The sequence below is a fragment of the Nyctibius grandis genome, chromosome 1, assembly GCF_013368605.1.
Source record: "Nyctibius grandis isolate bNycGra1 chromosome 1, bNycGra1.pri, whole genome shotgun sequence".
NCBI lineage: Eukaryota > Metazoa > Chordata > Aves > Nyctibiiformes > Nyctibiidae > Nyctibius > Nyctibius grandis.
The window spans coordinates 68,534,079-68,546,673 of record NC_090658.1 but is presented as its reverse complement, the minus strand read 5'-3'; the positions used below and the strand labels follow the sequence as shown (position 1 = coordinate 68,546,673).

General features: G+C 40.8%; 1 protein-coding gene across 4 annotated transcripts in view; it reads left to right on the top strand.

Moving 5' to 3' along the window:
* The window catches only part of L3MBTL3 (L3MBTL histone methyl-lysine binding protein 3), an 87,863-nt gene that overhangs the window by 42,341 nt on the left and 32,927 nt on the right, over nucleotides 1-12,595 (top strand). For all 4 annotated transcript variants that reach the window (XM_068425264.1, XM_068425273.1, XM_068425252.1 and 1 more), the window contains 2 exons: nucleotides 987-1,078; nucleotides 1,629-1,780. In XM_068425264.1, the coding sequence (XP_068281365.1) occupies nucleotides 987-1,078; nucleotides 1,629-1,780 (244 nt within the window). The remainder of the gene's footprint in view (nucleotides 1-986; nucleotides 1,079-1,628; nucleotides 1,781-12,595) is intronic.

Here is a 12,595-nt window from a genome sequence, read left to right as displayed (position 1 = left end):
GCTGTTTCTGTAGTAGAAGTAACAGACTGAAAAGCAGCCAGAGAGCACTTGCCCTGAGCTAGATGGTTGTATGTGTCAGTCAGACCACCAAAGGGAAGTTAGTTGGTACCTGTGAGGCAGAGAGGTGGTAAGGTGCGGTTTTCTTGTGGAGAGGTGGAGAAGTGACTTGTAGCCTGTGCCGCTTGGAGAGATTTGTTCGAAGGGAAGGAGATTGTAGTATAAAACTGATATCTTACTGAGAGTGGTTTTTGATACCTGGTAGAATTACAGATTTTACTTTCTAGGCTGCCCTGAGACATTCTGCCCCTTGAGGACCTTCAGGTCCCTTGACAGCCAGGACTGTGAGGTCAGAGATCAAGGATGGAGCAGTGATTTTGTAAGAAACGCTCTGCAGCTTGTTTTGAAGGTGAAATTGAAACTGAGCCGAAATCTCCAGAGTTCTTGCCTAGTGCTTTACTTATATCACTGTTCTTCCTCCCGGATGAAGATTAGGAACAGTTCAAATGTCAGTCCAAGGTAACTATAAGAAACTAATAATGTGCAGCCCAGTTAGTGTAAAGAAAGCTTGACATTTTGGTAAGGAAGCTCAGGCTGCCCTAAATAAAGAACATGATTCCTCTTTGTAATACCAGATGCCCAAATAAAAACAGAAAAGCTTCATCAACTTTCTTTTGAACTCTATAAGCTCCTCTAAAGTGTGTCCTGCTAAAATTTGTAAGAATCCAAACCAGTGCTCCCTCAGAGACTCACTGAGTTCCTATTGGGGTAGAATTAATAGGTAGTTTTAAAGTAAATTTTCCCAGTGTAGTTTATATAAAATTAGAATAAATAGTTAACAGTGCATAGTCTTTTCAGTTTTGAAATTGTAAGAAACAGTTCAGAACTGGATGGAAAAAATAATTTCATCAATTATGATCAAATGACCTGCACGCACCTTGTGTCTCATGCCTATAGTTTCTTGCCCTTCTTTTATGACCCTTATTTAGGGTATAAGGAAGAAGAATTCAGCTGGCCCTCATACCTAAAGGCATGCAAGGCTCAAGCAGCTCCTAAATCACTGTTTGAAAACCAGAATGCAGTAAGTACTCACTTGTTGTTAATGGTGTGGAAAGTTGCTGGTATACTCGTGTGTGTGGTAGAGACTCACAGCACATTTCAGTGATGGCAAACTTGAGATCTGAAATTTAAAATAAAAGTGTTTGCAACAAATTCAATAACAGTCTCTAATTCACCTCTTCAATTCTGATCCATTAATTTTTTACTAATCTGTTTAAACATCTGATCTGGCGCATTCAGAAATGATATACTAAATGAAATTTAAGGCTTGTTATTAGTGCTGTGTCTCGCACTATAATGTTGTGGAACAAGCACAGTCTTTCAGAGAGAGTATCTAAGACAGAGTTAAAACCAACACATTTAATTTTAGCAGCATGTTTAGGGCTTTTTTATTTCATAAACGATGAGAGTCTATGTTTGAGCATCTCTCATGTCAACTAACTAGGCTGCTGCCACTCTGTTGGGGCAGCTAATTGGGAAACAGAAATGACATGAATATATTGATTGTGGACACCGGGGAGATTTCTGGATTTATAGTATTTATCTTCAATTAAATGTCTCTCTATATATAGACAGTGATTCCATCGGGATTTCGAGTGGGGATGAAGCTGGAAGCCGTAGACAAGAAGAACCCGACTTTCATTTGTGTTGCTACGGTAACAGACATGGTGGACAATCGTTTTCTGGTTCATTTTGACAACTGGGATGAGAGTTACGACTACTGGTATGATGTTTTTATTTTGTATCCTAGTGAGACGTATCAGAAATGTGTTAGCTTTAAGTACTGTTTTCTGTGATACTTTCCAAACTGTTGATACAGTTACCATACCAACTTTTGCTAGATTTGTAATCGTGGCCACCAAAGTACCTCTCACTGTCAGACAGGAGGAATCCAATTTCCCATGTCCAGTTGCACATAAAAAATTTCCAGAGACTGTGCTAAATGAATGTTCGTGTGTGCTGCTACATCTGGAGTTGTGGATTAATTTCTCATTTCAATTATATAGTATCTCTGAGGTTGATATATTTAGTGAAGAATATGCGCCATGATAATGTGACTGATTGTACTTGAATTAGGTTTACATATAGTTGTAAATTGAAAGAAAGACTGCATTTTTTCATAAGGTTCTTGATCCACTTACATTGTTGAGACCAAAACTTAGCCATCTTCTGTAAGGCGTCAGGATAGTGGCAAAACCTGGTTTTAGTCTTTTGTGTCCTACATTCCTCTGAAAATCCTGACCTGTTAGAGATGACCTTTCTGCACGTTGTATAGTGGAGGGACTTTGTGTATCTGTATAGAAAAGTCAGTGGATGGAGCAGGGCATACTGGGAGCATGAAGATACTGAAGGTAATGCAGGCTTTGGCTGTCACACTGCAGGTTTGTGTTTGCCCTTGCATCCTTTTGGCAGATCATTTAAAGCCAAGTTCTATGTCTTACATTCTTTGAAGAGTAAGCTACTGCAGAACAGATAGAGCATTGTAAGCCTACTTCTTGGGTTCAGCAGTGGCAACTTGGTTGTATAGCTGAGCCCGTAAAAATAAATTGAGAAAGTTTTCTTCATCTGTATTTGGTAACTGCTAGGGCACTATGTCAATGAGAATGATGTGAAACTATTGTAACTTCAGAATTTTGTGAGTCCATCTCTTGAAATAGTAGTTGTATGGGCTACATGACAAATAAGCTGTAGGAGAACTAACTTGTCGAAGCAGCAGTGAATGGGCATTTCAGTGAAGTCAAGAAGTGAATATCAAGATAATAGGCCATATGAGTCAAAGACCCGAAAGATTAGTGATTGTTTCCATGAAGAAGTAACATAGAACATACATTTCCTCTACAAAGCAGCAGGAAACTGGGGACTGGGAAAATGTATTCTGAATTTCCTTATATTTAAATGCTTACTAATAACAGTTATACTATTAATTAATAATAAAAACAGCAGTTAGGCAAGGCTTTTAGGATAAACACAATGCAATGTAAGCTGTAGTTTGTGCAGAGGTAGCATAGTTATCTCCCTAAAACATTGAACTGTGTGTAGCAGAGATACACTGACTTTCAGGCTTGTTAAATTCCCAAGTCAGCAGGAATTTTGTCCACTAATCTTCTCGGAAGAGAGAAAGCAGTTTGAAAGTACGTAACCAGGCTTTACATTTTCGCAATCATAGTATTCTGAATTGGGTTTTCTGAACTTAAATGAAATAATACATTCTTAAAGGATGGGGGAAAATTAAAGTGGAAAATGTATAGGTGTTTGAGAGATCAACAGAGCTGTATTTATATGTAAGCCAAGCTGAAGATTTGTTCTTTTGGTGAAATAGTAAAATACCTTTCTGGAAAGAGCAAGATGCTGCTGGAAATACTGTACATGGAAATTAAATTGTGAGTGGCATGTCCTACCTCTCTGCATTGCTGTGACTGAGAACAAGAGTGAATAGAGGAGAAAGGAAAGAAAATGGGAGAAAAGAACAGCAAATGAAAGTAGCAGTGGAATGTCTGACCAAAAGGGAGCCTGAAAATGCATCCTGAATGCATCCCACTTACATTTTTGTTTTTAGATACTAGGTTTGTAGGGGACTTAAAATATCTTAGGTGTGTAAGTTTCACATCTACCAACTGGTGTCTGTAACTGAAAATGAAAAGTTCTGTTGGGATTACCCAGGGCAGAGCCTCACAGTTTCCCTGCGCCTGCATATAAGTTTCAATCTCAGAATTATAATGGGGGAGAAATTATGTATTTAGTGTATGTAGTTGATTGTTTTCAAACAAGTACCTCTTTTTTCTGTATACCTTTTGTGATTTAGTTAGTTTGAGTAGATTGAACTGTTTCATTGACTACAAAAATTCTTTCCTTTTCTTGGATAACTAAAAGACAGTTGACTGATTTTACTGGACTTCAGACAACAGAAACCTGTTACCATTGCCTAAGCTTCTTTAGGCTTCAGGCTTTTAGCCCGAAGATGCACTTCCTGGTTTTTCCCTGTATTAGAAAATACGTTAATGGTCAAAAATAAGTACCCTGGCTAGAGTTAGTCATTAGTACAGCTTTTTAATGCATGGTGGTGATACTTTCAGTGTGTTATAAATCCCGTTAAATTGTCCTTTCGCAGTGGCTTTTAGAGGGAAGAAAAGTGATGACAAATTTAAGAGTTGCCTTCAGGAAGGAGAATTTTGATCTATACTACACAAGCCATTAGGTCCTTTCCATCTGTCCCATCTTTTTTGATGAAACAAATAATACTTCTTTGAGAACCAAAGACATTTCTTCTGAGTGGAATTTCCAAATTTTCTTAAGGTTGACTGAATTTGGAAATAGCATTTGGGAATCTTTAGGTATGTCTGGACTATGAATTAACTACAGGTCCACACTGGCTTTCAATTCTCCATTCTCTTGCATCTGTTCTGCTTACACACAGATTTACGTTGCCTCAGCTTCTTAATTTTTTTGTGACCAAACCCAAACGCAGCTAGAACTTGTGCAGGAGGTGAAGCTGTGCTAGCTTGTTGCCGCTTGCCCACAGGAGAGATGGAATGATGGCAGTGCTGGACATGCTGCAGCCCAAACTCGCTGGGTCAGAGGGCTCTGGCTGCCCTAATACATGGCTTGGTCTGAACTTCCCCTGCAGAGAAGGTGCTACACTCAACTTTCAGGATCAACTTACCAGGAGTGTCAGAAAATATGATGTCCTGTGTTTCACCCACCTGTCCATCTTGCATAGAAAAAATGGTTCCTAACGCACCTTGTGAAGACAAATCAGCTTTTGATTTTCTGAACAATTTTCTGATCTGTGAGTTTTGGAACAGACTGGATTTTGATGTGAGACTAAATAAGAGGCCACTTCTGCTCTCCACCAGCATCTGCTACTTTAAGAGCCAAGTCCTTATAAGTTGTGCTTTGCTTCTTTCATTTTTGAGATAATTAACTTTGCTCCACTCTCTCTTTGAAAGGAACAGTCTTTTTGAAGGGGTTATCTTATGCCAAAAAGAAGATAAAACAATCTTAAGGAACCATGAGTCACAGTGCGTGCTTTTAACTATTTAAATGGATAATGGACCAGTATCTGACCCTAAAGCTCTAAAATTCGTGCACATCACCATGCAGCTGTCTTATATTGAATAGAACTGGGGCCAGTTCTATTCAATATATTCATTAATGACTTGGATGAGGGAATAGAGTGCACTGTCAGCAAGTTCGCTGATGACACAAAAGTGGGAGGAGTGGCTGACGCACCGGAAGGCTGCGCTGCCATTCGGAGAGACCTGGACAGGCTGGAGAGTTGGGCGGGGAGAAATTTAATGAAATATAACAAGGGCAAGTGTAGAGTCCTGCATCTGGGCAAGAACAACCCCATGTATGAGTACAAGTTGGGGACAGAGCTGTTGGAGACCAGCGTAGGGGAAAGGGACCTGGGGGTCCTAGGGGGTCCAGCAGGATGACCATGAGCCAGCAGTGTGCCCTTGTGGCCAAGAAGGCCAATGGCATCCTGGGGTGTATTAGAAGGGGTGTGGTTAGCAGGTCAAGAGAGGTTCTCCTCCCCCTCTACTCTGCCCTGGTGAGGCCGCATCTGGAATATCGTGTCCAGTTCTGGGCCCCTCAGTTCAAGAAGGACAGGGAACTGCTAGAGAGAGTCCAGCGCAGAGCCACGAAGATGATTAAGGGAGTGGAACATCTCCCTTATGAGGAGAGGCTGAGGGAGCTGGGTGTCTTTAGCTTAGAGAAGAGGAGACTGAGGGGTGACCTCATTAATGTTTCTAAATATGTAAAGGGCAAGTGTCATGAGGATGGAGCCAGGCTCTTCTCAGTGAGATCCCTTGACAGGACAAGGGGCAATGGGTGCAAGCTGGAACACAGGAGGTTCCACATAAATATGAGGAAAAACTTCTTTACGGTGAGGGTGACCGAACACTGGAACAGGCTGCCCAGAGAGGTTGTGGAGTCTCCTTCTCTGGAGACATTCAAAACCCGCCTGGACGCGTTCCTGTGTGATATGGTCTAGGCAATTCTGCTCCGGCAGGGGGATTGGACTAGATGATCTTTCGAGGTCCCTTCCAATCCCTAACATTCTGTGATTCTGTGATTCTGTAATTATCAGACTTCAAATAGAAAATATGGTAATGTGGCTTGCTATACCACCTCTGGATGCATACCATAACCTCATGGGCCATGTTTTGGGAAGTCCTGACCTAAAATTATACCAGCTTTACACTTGTCAATGATGAAATATTCTCACTTATGCACTAGATGGGGCTGCAGGATGGTTTCTATGTTTTTCTTCCTTTTTTTTTTTTTCTTCTTTTTTAATGCATGGTTAGATGACTGACATCCCACAATCAAGAAGTTGTATAAGTAGGGTTCTTGAGGGCATATTATTATTTGTGGGTGTAACGCATGTGTGTATGAGTGGTTTTTGATAGATAACATTTTCATTACAGATTGTATCTCTATTTAATAAAGTGAAAGTCAAAATACCAAAAGGTTTGTTTCCCCAAAAGGGAAAATCAGAAATTATTTCAAAACAAAATGAGTATAACACAGGTTATTTTAAAGAAACTGCTGATTACTAAATAAAAACTCTGTCCAAATCTTCAGGTAGAGACCCATTTGGGAAAATATTTTTCTAAAAGAATTGAATATTCATTTTTTTAACAGCCAGCATTATCATCTCCATCTTTCTTGGTCTGAATTTAATGAGTTGTATGTATGAAACAGAATTTTGGGAATAATTAACAGGACAGCTGAAAGTGACCAATAGGAAAACACTAATTCTTCTTCCATAGCTGAGTCTCGTGTTGGATCGTGCTCTTGTGCCGTGAGTTAAGGATTGTTGAACTGCACACGTGTTCCTTTCATGCAGAGTGGTGCGCGCTCCAGGGTCTCACATTGTCAGCTGCCCTCGGCTTTCTGTATTGCAGAACTTATTCCTGGCCTTTTACATCAAGCAGCTCTTCCCTGCTTTGTTGTCTTTTCTAAGATGTAGTTAAGCTGTGTGTAACTCAGCGGAGGTGCTGCTTGTTCTGTCCCTCTGCGTGGCTCTCTTACAGGTTCAGCTGACATGCTCTGCTGCTTTTGGCTCTGCTTCAGCTTCCTGGATTAGCTTCAGTTTACAGTATGGATAATAGATGTCGTCTTCTGTCTGCATGTTCTCACACGACAGAAAGAATGGATCACAAGTGGCATGAATTGTGTCGACATTATAATCTTGCTTTATTAGTTGAGCATGCGTGTGTCACCACTCCACTGCTTGGTGGAAGGTGGTGGTGCTCCACTGTGGTCCAGGAGTAGGTAGATTTGGAGGTGCAAAATTCTTCAGCTCCTGCTAGTAGTGGTAGCATTTTTTGGCCTAGCAAGCATCCTCACAATTCATGGATCATCGTGTTTTATGAAGCGCATGAGCTGGGTGATCTGCCTTCTGTTTTGGAACAAAGGAGATAAAAAGCTGTGGGACGAGGCAAATTGGTTGTGAAAAGCCAGAGCAGCCTTTAGCATTCCAGCTGACAAGTCTTGGGCTTAGTCTGATAGACTGTTGTTGTTCTTCCAGACTAGATAATATGTCCATGAAATAACACACATTAAAGTATAATAGTGTTACTTTAAATTATGTGTGACTTTTACTGAGCTGTACTTTTAATTGTTAAATGGACTGTTAGAAGCTAAAAGGCTGTGTGAAATCAGTAGGTAAAGATGGACTATATGACCTGGTTTTGCTGGAAAAGGGATGGGTTTTTTCCCTGAGGCCGCCATGGTTACAAAAGTTTCTTACAGACTCATCTGTAACGACTGTGTTTTTCTTTTAAAGCAAACCAAAATGTTGTGGATGTTTTATAGCACTATTTTGCAGTGCTGTGGTGTGTAGCACTCATTGCTACGTGTTCCATGTTCACTCCCATTGCTGTAATGTCAGAGCATCTTCCAGGAGTCCATCTTTCGTTGTGACATACCTTAGTCGCTTGCTTCTTCTTGAATCTTCAAGGCAGGAAATGTGTGCAGTGGCATTTGCTTTTCAGGATTTTATAAAAATGTATGTGCAAACTATGCTTGAAAAAGCAAACCAGAACAAATCCATTTAGGAGGTATGTCCTGATTATTTTAAGTATAATAATGATAATACCATAGTGACTCATGAGTATGGGTCTTGTTCCCAAATTCAAATCAGGAGACTTCTGAAAATAATTTGTGGACTTTACTCCAAAACATTTCAAGAAGTAAGAGGATGTGTCCTTCCAGTGCAGAAGGATACCTCACCCATGTAAAATTCTTCTGTGTAAAACTCCAACTTGAGTGGGATAGAAGAGAGAAGTGCTGCCCCTGTTGCTCGTTAGCTTCTCTTCACAGTTACTGTAAAGAGAAAGGAAGAGGAGAGAGGGAGCATGAAGCACTCACCTTTTCTCTGATTTGTTTGGGGCAAAGCATTTCTAGGAGTCAAATGCTGAGTTTTAAAAGTGCAGAATTACCACAAAAGTCCTTTTGCTTCCTTTTACTAATGGCAACTTCAGTGATTTAAAGAGTACCTGGTGTGATACTATAAATACTAAATACATACAGTGTATCTTTATATATTGTAGTAGGACAAGAGGTTGGTATTCTTGAAGTGGGTTGAATCCTTGGCTATTGTGAGAGCCATTACAGAGTCTATCAAAGGTAGATTTTAGAAATTGATCTGTTCGGTGTCATTACAAAGAAATACCAGCAGAGCTGTTTCATACATAAAGGCACAAGATAATTGTAGTAGGTTGTCCAATATTTTTAATCATTAGTGTTTGACTCTTTTTAGGTAGAAGGCTAGAGGAGTGCTTGTTATGAGACAGTGCTTCTGAGACACCCAACCTGCATTTCTGTTGTTGAAGTATGTCCATACTGAATTTTAGACTTCATGTAAAATTACTTTTCAGATTTAAAAAAAAAATTTAGCGTTTTTCTGTGTATTCTAAATGTTACGTGCTCCTTTGTTTTTCTTTTATGCAGCACACGTTCAAAACTGCAATGTGGTAGTAGCCCGGAGTTCAGTCTACAGTCTTTTCTGTGCTGTGTTTCCTTTTGCAATCCTTAAAACATGTTTGTGTTCAAGATCTGCACACCCAGCATTTTGATCTGAGCCTTAGGATGTTAGAATGCCTGCTAATTTACCTTCAACAACTTCTTCTGTCGTGCACAGTTCATTGCACCCTCTTAGGAATTACAGATTATCAAGATGTGAAATTTTTAAAAAAATATAAATTAGTACTGCTAATTAAGGGAACTTAATTACTATGAACTTCGAGCATGCTAATACTTTCTAGGTAGATACAGATAGTGATTATTTTGTAACACAGGGAGAGCAGACCCACTGTTCAGGTATTTTGCATTAGTAACTCTTGGGCTGAGGGGGAAGGGGAGAGAATACATGTTCTTCTGCAGCCTAACAGTTGAGACATTGACTTCAGAGAGGGATTAAACAGAAACTGGATCACAGTGTTTCAGTATTTTATGCAATGATTATTGTATATGAAGTACGTGTCTTCGCACATGGATGCTCTCTGCTTGTCTTCTTTTCTCATTAAATACTTGAGTGTTTGGCAAGCAGCATTCTTTCAGCAGGAGGACTACCACGTGGCTACTTAAGCTTGTTTTCTTGATCCCTCCCTGGGGAACGGGAAATGAAGGCCTCAGCTACTTCAACTTAGGCTGCGGTTTGTTGGCCTCGGTGTGTCCTCGGAGTGAGTAAGGCACCGGGCTCTTGGCCACTGGAGAGATGGAAACACTGATGGGATTCCCCAGAAGAGAGAGGGCACGTAGCTGGGAATATTTAATGTCAGCTACTGAAGCACCTTTAGGGTTAGGAAATAGTGGAAGAGAGAGATAATGCGCTGTAATATTGAATTTATCTAACTAAAGAAGAAATTGGATGGTACAGGCTGCGAAGAGAAAAGAGGTCCCTAAGGGCAGAGCTACATGGGAATTACATGGTTGTATATGAGTTTCCAGCTAAATAGAGGCAAACAGTATGTTCACGTGGCATGGTGCAGTGCCATGCAGAGTAATGCTATCTTTTTGCCTCAGCATGATGTTCCTTAGTCACTCTACATAAGTACTATCTACTTTTTTAAAAGTACTGTTAGTTGTTCAGCTAACTCAAACCCAATCATTACATATCGATACAGGCATAGGGATGGTGCATATTTCACAGCACAGTCTGATGGCTTTTTATTTTCCTTGTAGATCAGTCTTACTTTTGCCTTTCCTAATAATATTGAGTAATAATATAATAATTATAGTATATAGATTATAATATACACTTTATGTTGTATTGTAAATAATGTATTGTTAAGAAATCACATAACAATATGTAATAAAATCATATAGTTTTTTATATAATAATTTAATAATACTGAATGTTCCCACAGTGTTTCTCTCATCTGCTTTTATATCAATTACATTTTTGCAGCGTGTGTGATTTTTTTCTTTTTTAATTGCTAACAGAACTTCATAGCCAGCACCCACTGCCGCTTTCTTCTAAGCACAGTGTAACTGAACCAGTGAGCACAGTGAGAGCGATCTCTCCTTGCTTCAGACAGATGCCAGTGCATGTCAAGTGTAGCTCACCCTACCTCTGTTAGTCTTCTGTGGTTCTTGTGGCATGCCACAGGCAACAGCACTAGTGCAAAATTTGATGCACATGACAGAAACAGTTCTTAGTCCCTTGAGTAAGAGAGTTTGATCAGCTTTTTTAGAGCAATTTACAGTCTTGGATCACTGATTAGTTCTGGATGCTTTCAGGCAGTTTGGGGCCTAAAATGCTATTTTATTCTTTTTTGCTGACAGTTTTTCTCAGATGTACTTTGCTGATGTGCTGCTGGGTTATAATAACGTGTTTATGGCTCTATTCAAACCACTCAGAATCTGTTCCTGAATTTTTACTTGTTATTGACAGTGCACTGCAGTTATGCATGATTTTCTAATCTGCCTCCAGGTGCAACTTGGATCATTAATCAAGGTCTTTAAGCTTTTTTTTTTTTTTTAAAAAAAAAAAAAAAGGTTTGGGGGTTTTCCTGGAGTCCTCTTAAAATCTCAGGGGGCACCTGTAGGATCAATGTGCGGCCTCAGGGCTGAGCCTAACCCTTTAAACTATGGTACTAATCCAGACAGTTATTGCTAGAGCTGTGATGGCCCAAAAAGTGCCTAAGCTGCTCCCTGGCAGTCGGATCAGACTGCAAAAGTGCTTTAAAATATATAATTATTATAGACCATATAACTGTGCCCCTGAAACCTCTGCTTAGGGGTGAGGGCATGAGACTGGGGCATGCGTTTATTGATGTGTGGTTGTTTTGATATGATTAACGTTGCTCATTTGTTCACGTCATCTGCTCTCCCACCTTATGAGCTATTGGGCCATGTACTGTGGATAGCTGTAGCAATAAAGCCCAAGGGTTGGTTTAAGAAAATAAAGCCTAGTCCTGTGATCACCCTGCTCTTTTAATTGCCTAGGAAATGAGCTGGCCTTGGAGGAGCAATTCAAGCTGGGAAAGTCTTGTGACTTCCCTTAGGTAGGCAATTTTCCTGCTGCGTGCTTTTCTTGCTGAATATTTCTCCGTGGGTCTCATGACAGTAGGTGGTAGGAAGCTGTCGGAGGTCCCTGGGGCTTACCCTGGGCTCTCAGTGGCTGCCTGCTCTGCTGCCTACAAGCAGACGGGGTCTCTCGAGGCTCCTTCAAATGCAAGCATGGGAGCAGAGCTGGCAAGAAACTCCAGGTTGAGGTTTCGGGCTGGGATGACATGCACCTAAAGCTCCTGGGGGATGAGTGGTGGGAGCAGGAGGGTTCAAACTGCTGTCAGTACTACAAGAAAGACATCACGGTGCTGGAGCGAGTCCAAAGAAGGTCAATGAAGCTGGTGAAGGGTCTGGAGAGCAAGTCTGATGAGGAGCAGCTGAGGGAACTGGGGGTGTTTAGTCTGGAGAAAAGGAGGCTGAGGGGAAACCTTATTGCTCTCTACAACTACCTGAAAGGAGGTTGTAGCGAGGTGGGGTCGGTCTCTTCTCCCAAGTACCAAGTGACAGGACAAGAGGAAACGGCCTCAAGTTGTGCCAGGGGAGGTTTAGATTGGATATCAGGAAAAATTTCTTCACTGAAAGGGTTGTCAAGCATTGGAACAGGCTGCCCAGGGAAGTGGTGGAGTCACCATCCCTGGAGGGATTTAAAAGATGAGTAGATGTGGCATCTGGGGACATGGTTTAGTTGTGGACTTGGCAGTGCTGGGCTACTGGTTGGACTCAATGATCTTAAAGGTCCTTACCAACCAAAATGATTCTGTGATTCTAAAGTTTAGGTCTTGGCCTTGCAAAACCCCATCTGTCTTTGATGGGATGAGTGTTCTTGCAACCAGCCAACATGTTTCTACCAAGAATCTCTACACGTGAATTTTTCAGGTCCAGTGTTATAGCTTCTCAATGGAGATCTGCCACTGGACTCGATTTTTTGATCTTCCGGTGAAATTGTAAATAAAGGCTTATGCTTCTTTAGGTGGTAACAAGTCTGTGTTAAATGCATTCATATCTTCAGGTTATG